Genomic DNA, 17,479 nt, shown 5'->3' on the forward strand with positions numbered 1-17,479 from the left:
ATCATTTCCAAATGGGATTTTAGAATATGACCTTTTTATACACAACAAATTGACAAAATTTTTACTTTAAGTTGATAATTTCAACCAAATCTTATTATGCAATGCTTATGTAACGAAATTATACTATAGAATTTACATGAAAGATTCAGAAATTAACATTAAGGAGAAAATTCAAATGCAGTTAAAATTTGTTACCTCCTTGAAACAAATGTTTAAGGTGAAAATTTCTGGGTTGAAAATGAAATATAGAACCAAAGTGAACAACTTTTTTCAGGGTAAAAATTGATAAAACCCCTCTAAAAAAAAATTTACAGCTATAATGACGTTGATTTTTTTACCCCTAAACAAATGTTGTTTTTTCAATGAGAACGTGATGGGAAATAGAAGGAGCAAGAAAGGCGAAAAAATTGGGAGAAGAGTAGTTTTACAGTTGTTTTTTATAGGATTTTGTATTTTAAAAGATATAGACTTGTTAACAGAATTAATAACTGTCATTTTTGTCACTTTTGGTCAATCAAACAACTAATGTAACCGCTATCACTTGGACCATGCCCGTTTTTTAGAAAGTAAAATAGGTGAATCCAATTCTAAGTTATTTTATTACCAATTCATAAAGCTGAAATAAACGTTTGAGTAAAAAAATAGCCTTGAAATTACACGCGAGTCATGAAGGGTATGATGTATGTTTTTCTGTAGAGGAATGTATTATTTGTAACTGTGTTGTACATTTTGTCAATGCATTTGATGAAAAAGGATGAATAATAAGGATATTTAGGACCAGTGGTATTGGTCCTCCACTATGGGCCAGTGGTATTGATCACTGAACCACTAAGTTTTTGTATTTTTGTGTTCTTCAACCTACCAAATATTAGAATGTTTTCATGATACATAATTGGAAAAAGGAAAACAATCCTTGTCGATTTTTTTTTTTTGTAAGATTAGGCTTAATGTACTATGTAGCGTGGAGTATTTTGTATTATTTTTTAAACATATTCTATATTAGTTGTTAAGCTCACGTGTTGTCTAGGCTGTATTGTTGTACTCCGTAGTGTTCTTGTTATGTGATTGTACTTAGTAATCTGTATATGCATTTTATTTCAGATAATTGATATATAAAGAGATTTATATATTCTTGATTGTAAAGTACTATAATCATATTCCATTTGTAATTCTTATTTGTCTTATAACACGATATTCATATCACTACTGTAATTTCTTCATACTTATCCGAATAAATCATAAGTATGGCCCTTCAAATTTACAAAAAGAATTAGATTCAAGAATATGATAAATGGATCTTTTATTACAGCATATATCAAACTATTTTACAATGTTATAGATTAGATTCGCCAACCAACAAACATACCGGCCATAATATTAGAGCAGAATTTTCAAATAGTCATCCATGGCACTGTATATATCAATTCTGCAATCAATATACATGACATAATACATCCCGGAGCCCAGAACCTAACGTGCGAGTCTTGGATAAGATAGTCTCACACCAATGCTTGTGGTTCGTCTAAAGTTAACTCTAAAAAATACGGCAAACTGACTAAAATCTTAGCCTTTAAATAGACATTCACTGTTTACACACTATGTTAATGTGAGATAATACAAGACTGAACTTTCTCAAAAAAAAAAAAATAATACAAGACTGAACGAAAGTAGCAACCTTCTTACAATCTCTTGGAAAATATAGCTAACCACAGTTTAATCTCTTATCATGGTTGTAGAAGGTCAAGTATTTTGCTGATTTCGGTATCCCTCTCTATGAATGTGGTGTGAAAGTAAAACTAATCGAGAGTATAACCAAATTGGATAGCATAGGAAACAAGGTGATCGATCTCATTCTCATTGATAACTCCATCCAAATCTATATCTGTATAATGAATAGCGCAATTAGCCCTGTAACCAGGAACACGAGCTCCAAGTGCACGAAATGCCTCCTTTAACTCTTCCTTATCAAGGCAGCCGTCACCATTCTTGTCATGAGCCTTGAAAATTCTCCTCAGCTGATCTTCACTTAGACGACTCTTCTTCTTTGATTTTGCCATACATCTCAAAATGTTACGTAACTTCCCCCATTGACTTGCCATGTTTTCGCAGCAGCCTGTCTTGTTAGTTTACAAGAGCTAATAATGAGAAGAATGTGATGCCATAGGGCCACCTGAAAGCCCCTATATATATACAGGGGATTTCCAGTCGTTAGCAAAGAATATATACCACGATTGTGAAAGATAATGCCAATGAAATATATGGCCATAATCCATAGATTTTCATGACGTTGCACAGGTTTCTTAAAGTTTTACTGACCGATCAGACTATGATCATTATCAATGGTATCACTACGTGTCTGAAATAGAAAACGCAGTTCCAGAACCAATACTGTTTACCCGCTTCTATGCTTATACTTTATAGCAGATGTGTATCAAAACTTTTGAGTATATATTCGACATGCATCATCAAACGATCCTATCAATAGACTTTAGTACTCCCTCTATCTCATGTAGTTTTACAAACTTGCCTTTGGCAGAGGAAAGATAGATGATAGATAGAAGATTCCAAGAAAAAGTTTGGTAAGAGAAACGGTATGGTTAAGTAAAAGATTGGAAGGAGAAAGACGACTTCAAATTTGAATGTAACTGTGCAATTAACTTGGTAAGGGCGTAAGGCTGATCGAAGCTAAAAAGCAAAGCAATATGGTATGGAGGGAATATTATGTTGATCTATAAGCTACACCACATACATACTTCTTCGATACTCTCAGAATTTCCCAACAGCTGTGCCATATTCTAGAAGGCTGCCCTTCACATAACATGAATAATTGAAGAGTACTTATATTTTAAGAGATTCCTCAATTGAATTTCCAAACTTTATATTAGTATGTCATCTTTAGGCACTCTAAGAAATTCTATAGGAATTCTAACACTAGAATTTTCCAGATTTCTTGTTCTGTCAAACAGTATTAATAGATTAGTTTGATCAGTCATCTTAAGAGACTACTTAGTCACTTCTTCTGTCAAACAGATACATATATACAAAGTATGTACTCTGTTAAAAATATAAATAAAAATATAAATAAATGTTTTAAAAAAATGTTAAATACAAGATAGAAATTCACCTTAAATTTTATTTACATGGTATAGTCTCCTCAGCAATGTAATCTCAAGACCTCTAGTGATGTGATCACATGAATCACACGATCTTCCACGTCAGAAACAAAAATTCTGCATACAAGTCAATTGTTTAATAATGTGCTGAAAATCAATTAAGCAGAAACGTTTTTATGTCAAATATACTGGGAAAAAACAGTCGTTTTTTTTTAAAAAAAAAAAGAAAATCTACACATTTGAACTGCTGTGTTTCCCATGTATAACTGTATCTATGTTTACTGATTGCTGGTCCTGTTATGTATTTGCAGATATCTGAAAAACAGACAATTTGAAACAACAGGAAACGATGACCACTTTCCAACCAAAAAAAAAAAAAAAAAAAAAAAAACCATTGAAAAGTTTCAATGGTAAAAGTTCACATATCAAAAGCAACACTCAAATGGTAAAAATTTACATCAAATGTCCCCTGGGTCTCATAATCTGTTACTGTGAGATTGTCTAATACAAGATTTTGCAGAGCCTAGATAAAAGCCTTACTACAACCTCTTACACTGGAAAAATACAGCTTGCCACAATCTAATCTTTTATCATGGTAGTGAAAGAGGAAAAATTTGCTGATATTAGTACATATTAATCTATATATGGGGTGTAATAGTAAAGCTAATTAAAACTATAACCATAATGGGTAGCATAAGAAACAAGGTGGTCAATCTCATCCTCATTGATAGTTCCATCCAAATCTATATCTGAGTAATATATAGCGCGACCAGCCCTGTAACAAGGTATACGAGCTCCTAGCGCACGAAATGCCTCCTTTAACTCTTCCTTATCAAGGTGGCCATCACCATTCTTGTCGTGAGCCATGAAAGTATTCCTCAACTGCTCTTCACTTAGAGGATTCTTCTTTGATTTCACCACCCATTTTAGAGCTTTTTGAATTTTCCCCCATGCCATAGTTTTTGCTAAATGTCTTTAATTTACAAGAGCTAATTAAGAGGAGAATGTGATGCCAAAGGGCTATACAAAAAAATCCTATATATAGGGGAATTCCAGTAGTGAGCAAAGAATATATAAACATGATTGGGCAAGATAATGCAAATTATAGCTTAATTAAAAAAAAAAAAAAATGCAAATTACATATGGTCAATGATCCTTAGTATTGCGTAAAGTTGGACTTTTTTAATCAAATTTCTTAGTGGCAAATCAGACTACAATCAAATAATATCAATGGAGTATAGCTTTAAGAGAATCATTTATTTAGTTCAAGAATTAAAGTTGTTTACCCACATGTTTCTTCTAATATATGATTTGGAATAGAAAATGATAGACCCTTAATGCAGATGTGATTCTAAAGTTTGCCCTGAGCAATAAATACTGTATATTTTAGGCTACTTAATATTCTACACAAGCATCTTCAAACAATGTGTTGTCTACTCGTCTAGTCGTCTATTGATTTATATTATTCCCTCGTTTCATTTTTCTTCTCCAACTTTAACGAAATGGAGACTGAAAAAGAAAAGTGCAGAGACAACCAAGTCAAGTGTGCAATAAAATATGGTACAGTGGGATTATTTCTAAAGGACAGTTCTACCACATAAGTTTTGATGATCCAGAATGTTCCAACAGCTGTACATAATTCTAATAGACTGTGGATCACATAACATGAAGAGTTGAAGACTAATTATCTACTAAGATAGTCCTCTACTGAATGTTCAAACTTTGACAGTCAGGCACTCTATGGAATTCTTTAAAAGATCTAATGAGATTACTTCAGAAATTCTTACTCTGTACAAACAGTTTAATTTGTTAAGTAAAAACATTTACCAGTTCAGATTGCACCGGATTCTCAGACTAATGTTTATCTATCGTCCAATGAGACTATGAAAGATTTTAAGTTCAGTCAAACAGTTTTAGTTTCTGATAAAAACAGAAAAGGAAAAAATAAAAATAAAAACTTTTGCAAGATAGAATGCACCTTTAGATTAATTATGTTGAGATAATGTCCTTACTTCTCAGCTATGCAATTTCCAGAATTCTTGTGACATGACTTTTCCATCAGAAACCAAAATTCTGCATACAAGTTACAAAGTGTCAACAGATGAATAATGCTGAAAAATTCATCAGATTTCACCTTCTGAGAAACAAATAAAGAAAACACCTATTCTCGGTCCAAAGGAATCGCTAATAATTTTACGTCCAAGAACCTCACTACAGTATGGCAGTATGTATACCAGTCCTCTCCCAGAACTTTCAATTTCTCATTTATCATCATGACTACAGAATCAATTAAGTCCCTGTTAGATAATCAGCAGGACTGAGTCGCCAAGTATCAAGAAGAATATAATAACAGAAAGCCCACAAAGCCAAATCAGTAAATCTTGCACAGTGCCAACACAGGATATTGCCACTACTTTTATTCTGAAAGACTTTCAGGATCAACAATCCAAACATCTGGATAAAAACACTTATTTAGAATGTTCAAAGATATACGGAACTCCCTATTTCGGAAGAAGATTCAGATAAGAGCTGGTTTAGTCAGCACGTGACATGACGGTGACCTTGAGACTTGTGAATTCCTACAGAAAAACCTACACGCAGCACAGAGAAGTCGAAAAGATGACAAGTGTATTTATAGTATGGTTGAATTTTAACATGTGAAGAATTGGGTCTCTTACCCAGTACATAGATATAAAATAATAACATAAAGAAATTATAAGGAGCAAGGTTTTAAGCATCATCCTCATTGTCCACTCCATCCAAATAATTTCTGAATTAATTTTTTTGTAAAGAGATATCTGAATCAAGAATGGCGCTATGAGCTCTATAACTACAAAGAGAAGACCCTAGAGTGCAAAATGCCTTCTGCTTGTCCTTGTCGAGGTTATTGTCACGATACAAAAAAACCAACAGGAATCTCTAAAAATACACAAAGTGGACTAGAGTTTTCCAAAAACTTCTCCAAGAGAAAAGAAATTAATATTTTGATCATGTCAGAAGTTCCGATGTCTTATCAAATTGTGTTATTCTGAACATCAATAAACTGATAAAGCTGCTAAAGTCTCTTGATTTGTCAAATGACATAAAAACTGCTCAATATGATCCCTAACTGCCAAAAAGAAATGTACAAGGCTGTCTATCAGACATACACAGCCAACCTTCTCCAGAATTTTTCTTGAAGTGGACAATGTAATGCACTAAAATATTATAAAATGCACTTTAATAAAGAACAACAATGGAAAAAATTAATCTCAGGGGAAGTTTAACCTGAAAGTGCCTTGATAAAATTCAGCTCATCTTGTATGACAATGGAAAAAAGTAACCTGCTTTTTGGTGTAGCGCAGTGGCCATGAAGTTATGTTCAGAAACAATCCAACAACATCAGTATCATACTGCTCAGGGGGTTTGTTGAAACATCTCTACCTAATCATGAGCTTGCCGACACTAACAAGTGATGCAAGACTATGCTGTTACAGTGAATAGAAGCAGCATACCTTCACAAACCTATGTATGGCCAGGACCAGGCTGCATTAATTGTATCCAATTTGTAAGTTTGAGTATTCCTCCATCAAGTTGAAAAAGATCCCTTTTTGTAAGCTTTGATATACATCTAATTATCCAAGTAACACTGCAAAAGTTAAAACAGAGCGGCAGAGCCACAACACAGAATTGTTGCATGTTACCACAATGGGGGGTTTCTTCTTAATATTGCTGAGCTTCCAGGTAGACGACATCACAATTCAACGTTTTCAAGAAAATCCCGGTTAAGTAGAGCTCCAAATTCAAATTCATTCCTTCTCGCGGCTATAGCTGAATCTCACAAAAACTACTTTACCAGTAATCACCACAAGAGCATTTACCATTTTTAAAATGATGAAATCTCTTGACATCTCTCACAACTATTACTCTCTGTACTATTTTCGAAATGTACTTGATTGCATTGTGGCAGTCCCCACATATCCTGAGGTTCTTAAATACCCTAACTGTGGCTCCTACAGGAAGCTTTAAGAGCCCATAAGCAACTGCAAGTTTTTCACTGTGAGTAGACAAACTGTGCTCTTTCTGCTCTGTCTCCATATCATGCAACACATACTTAGTGTCAGGAACATATCCCAGTTCCCTTAATTTCGGTCCCAATTGCTCAAGATAGTCGTACACTTCTTGTACGTCTGGGTGTAAAGTATCATCCACCAAGAATACATTAACCTTATTTTCGACATCTATCCAACTACAAGCAGGCTCTTTTTTCACACCTTGCTCTCTCATTAACATCCTCACCCTTGCCACATCAACCCACTGGCCAGCTGCAGCGTACATATTTGATAACAGTATGTAGGTACCATCATGTTGTGGAATTAAGTCCAATAGTTTTTCAGCAGCTTTTATACCAAGGTCTAAGTTCCCATGAATACGGCATCCAGCAAGCAGAGCTTCCCAGATAGGTGCTTTTGGCTCAAAAGGCATTTTATTGATCAGTTCCTCAGCTTCCTGGAACTTTCCTGAACGACAAAACAAGTCAATCATCCTCGCATAATGATCTTCTCCAGCAGAAATATGATATTTATGCATGGAATGAAAATAATGCCTCCCTTCATCGACCAACCCAGAGTGACTACATGCAGTGATAATAGTAAGATATGTAATCCGATCAGGTAGTATCCCAGCTTTAAGCATCTGCTCAAAGAGTTCCAATGCTTGACCGCCATCTCCGTGTTGCCCAAAAGCTGCGATCATGGCATTCCAAGAAACAGAATCTAAAGAAGGCATGGTGGAAAACATTAAGTCAGCATCCTCAACCACACCACATCTTCCATACATTGTTATCAGAGCATTTGCCACTGAAAGGCTTGACTCATATCCGAAGCGAATTACTTGACCATGAAGCTGCCTCCCTTGATCTAGTGCTCCAAGATTTGAACAGGCCGTCAATGCCCCAGCATATGTATAATCACACGGCTGAAATCCTTCCATCCTCATCTTATTAAGCAGCTTAATACTTTCTTCTCCTAATCCACTTTGTGCATATGCTGCTATCATCACAGCCCAGGTCAAAAGGTTCTTCTCTAGCATTTTGTTGAAGAATTCTTTAGCTTCTAAAATCTGGCCAGCAGTCACATAGCCTGACAATACTGCATTCCAGGAAACTATATCTCTTACATGCATCTCTTCAAAAATATGCCGAGCTTCACGAATTCTGCCACATTTAGAGTATAATGTGACCAATGCATTATTTATAGAAGATTGGACTTCAGCTCTGTGTCTTACTCTAGCTTCCTTCCGCAAAATGCGAGCATGTATCTCCTTTCCATGCCAAAACATACCAGAATCAGCACAGGCACCAAGAACATTTGTATATGTATATTCATCGTGCTGAATTTCTTCAGCATTCATCCTTCTAAAAAGGTCCAAAGCCTCTGGATACAAACTATGGTGCACATAACCCGAAATCATTGCATTCCACACAGTCACAACCTTAACACCGGTTGAATCAAAAACTTCTCGTGCTGAATCAAGGTCATCATTCCTTGCATACCCAGTAATCATTGTTGTCCATGTCAGCTCATCCTTCCCTTGCATCTCATCAAAGAGTTCCCGAGCCACACCCAACAATGAACTAGATGCAACAAAAGGCGAAGAAGCACACTTCACATACAGCGATATAAGTGCATTCAACACCGATGTAGAGCACCCCGTTCCAGACTTCACCACGGCACAATGCAGCTGGTAACACTGCCTTGCATCATCTGCAATCAAACTTAAAGAACTTAGAACACTACTATAAGTAAAATGATCAGGCCTAACACCATCCCTCAACATATCCCCAAACAATTGAATCGCAGAAACACCATCACTGTTATGATTATACCCTGTTATCACAGCATTATAACACACAACATCACGAATATGAAATGGGATTTCATCAAAAATCCTTCTTGCCTCCTTCATCTCCCCCAAATTGCAGTAAGCAGACACTATAGTGGTTCTCGCTACAATATCTGGTTGGGGAATTTTATCAAACACTTGGTGTGCATACCCGAGATTCTTGCATTTACAGTAGATATCAATCAGGTGGTCGATAATATGGCCTCTTGGGTTGAACCCAGAAGTTATCATGTGGGCATGGATGGTCCGAGCAAGGGACTGCGAAGTGGGGCTTGGCGGGAAGCATCGTTGGAGCGCGGCAGCGTAACGGTTGGCTAATGCCTTGACGTCTATTTTATCCGGGAAATTGGTGCGGGTGAAATTGATAGTGTGTTGAACTGCATTTCTCATTTCTGGGTTTGTCAAAAATCATGTTCTTTCTCTCTCTTCTTGCTTCTCTTCAATGGAGGTTTTGGAAGATGGAAAGAAGAGGGAAAAGGGAATAGCACCCATTGAGAAAAGTTGAGATTTTTTGGAGGGAAATATGAAAGTTAAATTATGGTTACCAATCTCTATTTGAGGATTAAATTGGAAAATAAAAAAAGTATTATTTGATTTTACTCAATGGGGTTTGATTATCAATTTCGAATTTTTGCAGTGGCAGATAACCAATTTAGCGATTTTATGAGATACTTGTATAAGAGGAAGCCCTAATTAATATATGGGATAAATAAAGATAAATAAGTCAATAATTTTATCCGGTTATCATCACTGTAGGATCCACTTTTATTGAAAAAGTTGTTGATTTATGTACAAAATTGTTATGTGATAAACAAATTTTGTGTATCTCAGAGATTAATTTGTATTTACCCCTTGTATAAATCAAATGTGAAACAATTAATTAAATTTAATATTATTAACTTAATAATGTGATCAAATAATTTAGTACTTTTCTCAAAAATAAAATAAATAATAGTACGTTGATTTTTTTTAATTGGTTGAAATTGTATAAAAGTCAAGTTTTTCAGCATAGAAACTTAGAAGCAAAAAAGTTGATCAATATATATACATATAGTACATTTGTGTTTGATTAATAAGTTACTTTGTAACTTTAATGGTAAAAAAATACTAACTTTTCGGTTCAATAAATTTGTTGAATATATATGATGAAAAACATGTCTCCAATGAGAATGAGAATATGTAATACAAGTTGGTTCCTTTCTATTTTAAAAAAATGTCTCCAACAAGAATATGTTTTCACTTTAAATTAAACTTCGATTGATCTTTTCACTCAATGGAAGCTCAAATTTGGGTATTAAAATCAACAAACACCATTTAGTACCGTCAAACTTATAAGTGCTAAATTTGTTGAATCCATATATGGCATAATGATTGCGAAAACTTTTACACTATTTGAGCGCATTAAAAAAGCGTTCTTTCTTCAAACACCAAACAACACTAACCATGTGAATAAACTTTGTCAAACGACAATAGAAGATCGCTTTATATGATCGATGTGGAGAAACGTCTTGTTAAGTTCAAGTTAGTCTCTTTCCTCCACTGCTTTTGGGAGGCAAATGCAACAACATATTTCACAAAAATTAAGATGTATCACCATTTACATGTTTTTTTTTTAAAAAAAAAAAAAAAAAAAATTTAATTTTTTTTGGTTTAACTCTTGTAACGATTAGCTCTTCTATATCATTTGTAATAGTTCATTTCCTCATTACAAAAAAAAAAAAAAAAAACCTTGTAAATTTAAAAGAAACTATTTCTAATTGTTTTTTATTTAGAGTTTAGACGGCAATAATTAATAAAATGTTTATTTAATGATATGTTCCCTAATTTTTAAGTTGCTACTAGGGCTTGACAAACAAATTTTTGAAAGGTGAAAGAGAAAGAGGCGTTGACATTAGCTCAACTAGGATCACTTCTTTAGTCCCTTCACCATTTATAACCACAATCACTCGATTGTCAATCCCCAATCAAATAACGACGAACTCATCAACGATTTTGGCAATGCTAAGCTAACTCTAATTGTTTCACTGCAAGAGTCATCTTAAGATCAAAGCCATTGAACACTGGTTACCTTTTTTTTGTGAAAAAATTACAATAACCTAAACAAGCTCAAAGAGCAAATCACAAAAGAAGAAAAAAGACAAACAAAAAAGCAAAACTAAAACCAAGACACCCAGTCCATCACAACCAAGTAAGTCTTATCCTTAATCACAGCATGAGGCCAAGTCAATTGCTTAATTCCTCCAATAAAATGGCATGAAGAAGGTTGTTTAGGATTGCCCTTATGAACACCAAACTTATTTTTGGTATGAATTCACTACATGGTTTGTTAACCAATTCGCGGCTCAATTAGCTTTCCTATAACAATAAATTCAAATTCGATGATCTATGTCATCCACTATCAATACAAAGTTTGTTATTTCGAATAGACCATAAGTGTCTTACTCATCCCTTTTACAATCTTAAATAATAATACTAAGGAAAAGAATCAATCAATATAATTATGTAAATATGAATTGGTGCATGACACCAAACTGTTAGCCAGCTAGAACTAATTAATCCACTTTTGAACTCTTCAACCCACCCACAAACTAACAACCCAACCAACCAACTAATTATACATTAAAAGTCCATATTTCACATTAACTCGCTTTATTAAACATTTTGTTTAAACCTACCAAAATCCAATAAAATACTGCTGAATATATTAATTTATTTATTTCAGAAATTTAAATATCTTAACAAATTCAGATAAATTCCAAAACCCCTAATAAAATAAAGCTTTTTTTTATAATTATTTTTTTTTTTCTATTTTTCTGGGAAAACTGTCAAATTTATCATTTTCTCTCTCCTCCATTGTTACTCTTACTCCCCCACCACCATCTCCATCACCATCATCATTTCTCCACCAGAAATTCACAGACTAAGAAAAAGACACACCCAAAAAGAGAGAGAAAAAGAAAGAAAAATACCTAAAAAAAACAAAAAGAAAAATAAAAAGAAAAAGGGTACCTTTAATTTTCTCTCTCCTCCTCAAATTTCAAACCTTTCATTTCAGATCTAGTGCTGAAATCATCTTCCCATCATTTTTATGAGCAAAACCCAGAAATTTATTCACCCATTTTACCCCCTTTTCTCTCTCCTATTTATGATTCCTTAGTTGTGAATCAAAATTTTTTTGGGGTTTTTTTTTGAAACCCTAGAAAAATCAAAATTAAACTCTCACCCAAACCCTAGTTTTCGACAATGGCGACAAGAGGGTCGAGATTGGAGAAAGTTAAGCGGATTTTCCAGCAGTTTGATTTGAATACAGATGGTGGGCTTAATAGAGCTGAAATGGCGGCTTTAGTTGTTGCTGTAAACCCTAGGGTTAAGTTTTCCGACGAACAAATTAATGCAATTCTCGACGAAGTTTTTCGGACTTATAAAGAATTCATTGATGAAGATAAGGGTTTAACTTTTGATGGGTTGTTAAGAACTTATGATGATGGTGCTGGAGATGTTGATCGTGATTTTGAAGCATTGAATCTTGATTTGGTTGCTGGAGAAGGTGAGGATTCGATTGCGGAAGCTTCGACGTCGTCGGTGGCGGATGATCGAGCAATGGAGCCTCAGAAGAAGCAGAGGACTGCAGCTTGGGCGGCATCGCCAAATCATGGGATTGTTTTTGACGAGACATGGAAATTGGTGGATGATTTGGAGATACTTGTAAAGCGGTTGAAGACAAAGCAAGCGAAAGATGGGAAAATGAAGAATGATAATTCGGATATGTACTCGGATGCTGGGTGGTCTAGGGAGTTCGGGCCGTCGTCTTCCGAGGTTTCGGAGAGGGTGAATTGGGTGGAATCAGGGCATGATTATGCTGCATTTGTGAAGGAATTGGGTGGGTTAAGGGCTAAGGCAGACGGGGCGAGGTCGAGGGAGGAGGCATTTGATGGGCATATGGCAATTGGCAGGGTATTGTATGAACATCAGTTGTTTAAGGATGGTTTAGTGAGTTTTAAGAGAGCTTGTGAGCTGCAACCAGTTGATGTCAGGCCACATTTTCGAGCCGGGAATTGTTCGTATGCATTGGGGAAGTTCGGGGAGGCGAAGGAAGAGTTTCAATTGGCATTGGAAGCAGCTGAAACTGGTGGGAATCAATGGGCTTATTTGCTCCCTCAAATTCATGTCAATTTGGGAATCACCCTCGAGGCGGAAGGTATGGTTTTAAGTGCTTGTGAACATTATAGAGAAGCTGCAATATTGTATCCTACTCATTATAGGGCTTTAAAGCTTTTGGGTAGTGCTTTATTTGGGGTAGGGGAGTATAGGGCAGCTGTGAAAGCATTGGAAGAGGCTATATTTATGAAACCTGATTATGCTGATGCACATTGTGATTTGGCTTCCGCCTTGCACGCTTTAGGGGATGATGAGAGAGCTATTGTAGAGTTTCAGAAGGCGATTGACTTGACCCCGGGTCATGTTGATGCTTTGTATAACTTGGGAGGGCTTTATATGGATATGGGGAGGTATCAGAGAGCTTCTGAGATGTATACTAGGGTTTTGACATTGTGGCCAAACCATTGGCGGGCACAGCTCAATAAGGCGGTTTCCTTGTTGGGTGCTGGTGAATCCGATGAGGCTAAGAAAGCAATGAAGGAAGCCTTGAAGATGACAAACAGGGTTGAGGTGCATGATGCAATTGCTCATATGAAGCAATTGCATAAGAAGAAGGTGAAGGCTAATGGAGGTTCCAATGGAGAGAATTCTTTCACCATTGTTGAACCCTTGAAATTTAAGACTCTCGGTAGCAAGACTACCTCTAGACAGGAGTTGGCAATTGCCCTCGAGATCAGGGCTTTTCAGAGATTGTCGAGATTGAATAGGTGTGATGTAGATCTTTTGATGAGGGAAATTAGTGATAGTGATGTGCCCTTGTCATTCTCTGGTACCGGTATTCCAGAGAAATCCATTCGCAAGAATGCCCTGGAGGGAATTCTCCGCAGGCTGCTTGGTTTCTTGAAACCTGAGACATTTCAAGAAGCAATCAAAGCCATTAATGAACGAATTCTTTCTGTGTTAGATGATTCTGGACTGTCTAGAGTGGATATTGGTATGTTTTATGCAATAATCGCTCCCATTTGTGGTGGTTCATTGGAAAAACGGAAACGTGTTGCATTTGAAGCTCTTCTGTATCGGCCTGTCAATGAGGGTAATGGGCAGCTCAGAAAATCTGATGCTACCAGATATATGAAGACGTTGAGAGCCATCTACTTTCCTGTACAAGGGTCTAGTGAGATTTTAGAAATTCATGGCGATTCAGATGCTTCTATGGTGTCTATGACAGAGTTTATTGCAATGTTTGATGACCCTGAATTTGGTTTTGGTATCTTATCCACTCTGATGAAACTGGAGAGTGGTGATCGGGTACGACATGGCCATTATGTCTGTGCAGTTTGCCGCTACCCTATTATTGGTTCTCGGTTTAAGGAGGTGAAAGCCCACTTTAGCTTGTGTAATCAATGCTATAGTGAATGTAAAGTGCCTTCTTCAGTTAAGCAGGAGGAGTTTTCATTCAAGGAGTACCAAAGGGAGGCAGAAGCAGCGAAAGATAAGTTCAAATGTTTCGGTTCCAAGAAGAACTAGCCCTGAAATAATTCTGTAGTTAGTTGCATTTTGTTAATTGTGTATTAATATAATTTTTTTTTTTATCTTGTAAGGTTAGCTGTTTGGTGTGAATTATCTAGGTTAGATGATGTGTGCAAAAATTAATGTTGCCCTTGTACAGTGATTTTTTCCCCCTTGTTTAAAATGTTAATTCTTTCTGTTCAAGTTTGGATGTGCATCCTTGTTTAATCTGTTTACTGCCTTCGTTCATGCTCCTCCGTTGATTGTTGATGGAAAATTTTTATTTTCGCTTTGTGTGCCTTCGTGCAAACTGCAAACGTGGTTGAGATGGTAGCATGACTGTCATTTGCTCATCACTTGATTTCATGATGCAAAACAGTCCCTTGGTAAAAGCTTATGTTGTTTAAATCGTTGTTTTCGTGTTTATCAAGCTGTACTCGGTCTTCTCACCTTGCTCTCCAGTACTTTAATGTGCACATGTAAAGCATTGTTTTTCCATGAATCTCTGCTGCTGGTTTTGCAGATCACTAAACGCAGCAAGGCTTTCTGTTGCAGCAACTGTGTATATATCGACTATATGCTGACCTTATCTTTGAGGCAAAATCAGCCCCAACACTTAAACTCTCATTTTATGTTCTGAATATCCAAATTTGCCTTGAAATTGATTTTTCTTTCTTATTCCAAACTACGTGATGGATTTATCATCTCCATTAATCGTTAATTCCTTGTGTATATACTCTTGTCATTCCCAAAAGTTCGAATCATTTATAAAAAGTGAGTCAAAATTTCTGAAACATTACGGAATGAAAAAGTGAGTCATACTTTAATGAATGGAGTCATCCTAAATATCTTAGTAAGAATGTAAGATTCCTTTGTCTATCAATTGATAGGAATATAAGGAAGAGAGCTTGAGTCATTAGTCATTAACTCGTATAAATTGTTAAATTAATTCGAAAGTAAACAGAATTTGGGTCTCTTTTTTATTTTACATCTTTTCCTCAAGAAAGTGCTCAACTTTACACTATTCCTTTTCAAAGGACTAAAGCTTTCCTTGCTTTTTTCTGTAGTTAATTGAGGTGATTAGAAGATCTGTTATTAATACTTAAATAATTGAACTTGGTTTTATTCACCCTTTTCATTATATCATTAGCAGGTAGGAAATCATGTCCATTTAAAAGATTATGTGATGACAATGATTACTTAAACCGTCATTAACAGGATAACAATTTATCATATCTGTTGGTGGCTTACTAATAAGTCATCACATTTAGTTTACTTTTGAGTCGTATTGACGTTATCAACTTAATATCATAATTAGTAGTTGATGAAGCACTCGAGTGCTATTTACGTGTTGCACTTTGTTTATTTTTCTACTGTACAATTATGTTCGAATTTAGTTATGACGTTACTAAATCCGAACAAAGGCAGTACTCGTGGGAACGAGGGACATGATGCATCATTTTTAGCATGTTTCCAATCATCTAGTACTAGTATAAACGAAATCCTTGTTAATTACATGATTAAAGTAGTCAATTTATGGTAGTTAAGAATGGTCCTCATCGTTGATTAATCAATGCCAGCGAAATAATTGACACTTTGTGGACCGTTTCTTCATCTGTCACTAATTATGATGAAGCATATTTTATCTACGATGTATATATGTGGATGGGCTGTAATTGTTGCATAACTCTTTAATTTGTTGCATTGTTTTGGACCATTGTTGTTTTTGATTGTGATTGAACATAAAGTGACCAAGTTATATCTTCAAGCAAGGGTAAGGTAAGCAGTTAGCTAAGTTTAATAGAATAATACTAATACGAAGTACGATGTATATACGGGTATTTATTGAATTTTCTACTACGTATGTGCCTTTTGATATACGATGATAATAAATTCAACGTCGTGTAAAAGAGGAAAAAAAAAAAAATGATCGAATAATCGAATATGCAACATGATTTTGTTTTGCTCAATGAAATAAAAGTAGAATAAAGTCTTAATGGTTTGGTAGGACACTAATATTAATAATTCCGTTGTAGTCTAGTTGGTCAGGATACTCGGCTCTCACCCGAGAGACCCGGGTTCAAGTCCCGCCAACGGAAATTTTTATTTTTTTTGTCCTTTCTATTAATAATAAATCATTGACCATTTGATTCATTTAAAATGTACTTTGTATTATTTTTATTTTTTGATATATGTCTAGAAATATGAATTAAACCATAAGAAAGATTAGCGAATAATATCAGCTTGAAAATTTATGTGTACTACATAATGAAACGGAGGGAGCAAAATCTTTATGCGTAGACACTATGTTGCCAGCTTTTCCTCCGACCAAACTAAACAAAATACTCCCATCACTCACTCTCTTTCTTCCTTATCTCCTCTTACATGCAAGAACCATGAACATTTCATCCGCCAAGTATGATAATAAGAAGTTCAATTTAATTTAAACACCTCTTCTAATCTCCCCTCTGTCTCCAACTCCTTCAATCTCCCCTCATATTTAAAGCTCAAACACTTACCATGCAAATGGCGCCTAATTAACTAGGCGAAAGAAAATCACCTACCACCCAACCTTAACAACGAAAGAAAAACTTCATCATTTTTAGGTCAGCAATGCAGATTTCATGCGTTATTGTGTTGTTTATCTTCCTGCATATAACCATTACACTGCCAGCCAAGTCACGCGCACCTCCCCCAAAATCACCTAACATGTTATTCAGGCTAGCCTCTCCACCATCTTTGGACTACTTGCGCTCTGATGAGGGGGCTATTATATCGTCAGCTTCATCTTCAGGAGAGTTACAGACTAAAGAGAGCGTCCAACAACAGCCACAGCCGGAGAGTATCGTAGGAGAAGATGATTATGGGTATTGGAA

General features: G+C 35.5%; 1 protein-coding gene, 1 non-coding gene and 1 pseudogene across 3 annotated transcripts; 2 read left to right on the plus strand and 1 right to left on the minus strand.

Moving 5' to 3' along the window:
• Positions 1–1,391: 1,391 nt before the first annotated feature.
• On the minus strand, positions 1,392–9,616 carry LOC145585462 (pentatricopeptide repeat-containing protein At1g25360 pseudogene; annotated as a pseudogene). Its single transcript, XR_014100665.1, has 4 exons — positions 6,381–9,616; positions 5,092–5,186; positions 3,125–3,230; positions 1,392–2,180 (listed from the first exon to the last, which is right to left on the minus strand). The product of XR_014100665.1 is annotated as a pentatricopeptide repeat-containing protein At1g25360 pseudogene (transcript).
• A 2,229-nt stretch (positions 9,617–11,845) lies between these two features.
• On the plus strand, positions 11,846–14,807 carry LOC145586600 (putative TPR repeat-containing protein At1g05150). Its single transcript, XM_081643478.1, has one exon. The coding sequence runs from the start codon at positions 12,240–12,242 to the stop codon at positions 14,619–14,621; it is 2,382 nt and encodes a 793-aa protein (XP_081499604.1). The 5' UTR covers positions 11,846–12,239; the 3' UTR covers positions 14,622–14,807.
• Positions 14,808–16,629: 1,822 nt separating this feature from the next.
• Positions 16,630–16,702, plus strand: TRNAE-CUC (transfer RNA glutamic acid (anticodon CUC)). Its single transcript has one exon. It is a non-coding gene; the product is annotated as a tRNA-Glu (tRNA).
• Positions 16,703–17,479: the final 777 nt, after the last annotated feature.

Source organism: Chenopodium album, chromosome 16 (genome assembly GCF_948465745.1).
Source record: "Chenopodium album chromosome 16, dcCheAlbu1.1, whole genome shotgun sequence".
Taxonomy (NCBI): domain Eukaryota; kingdom Viridiplantae; phylum Streptophyta; class Magnoliopsida; order Caryophyllales; family Amaranthaceae; genus Chenopodium; species Chenopodium album.

Excerpts from the sequence above, each read along its gene's own strand:
- LOC145586600 (XM_081643478.1), top strand. The coding sequence starts at position 12,240 with ATGGCGACAAGAGGGTCGAGATTGGAGAAAGTTAAGCGGATTTTCCAG.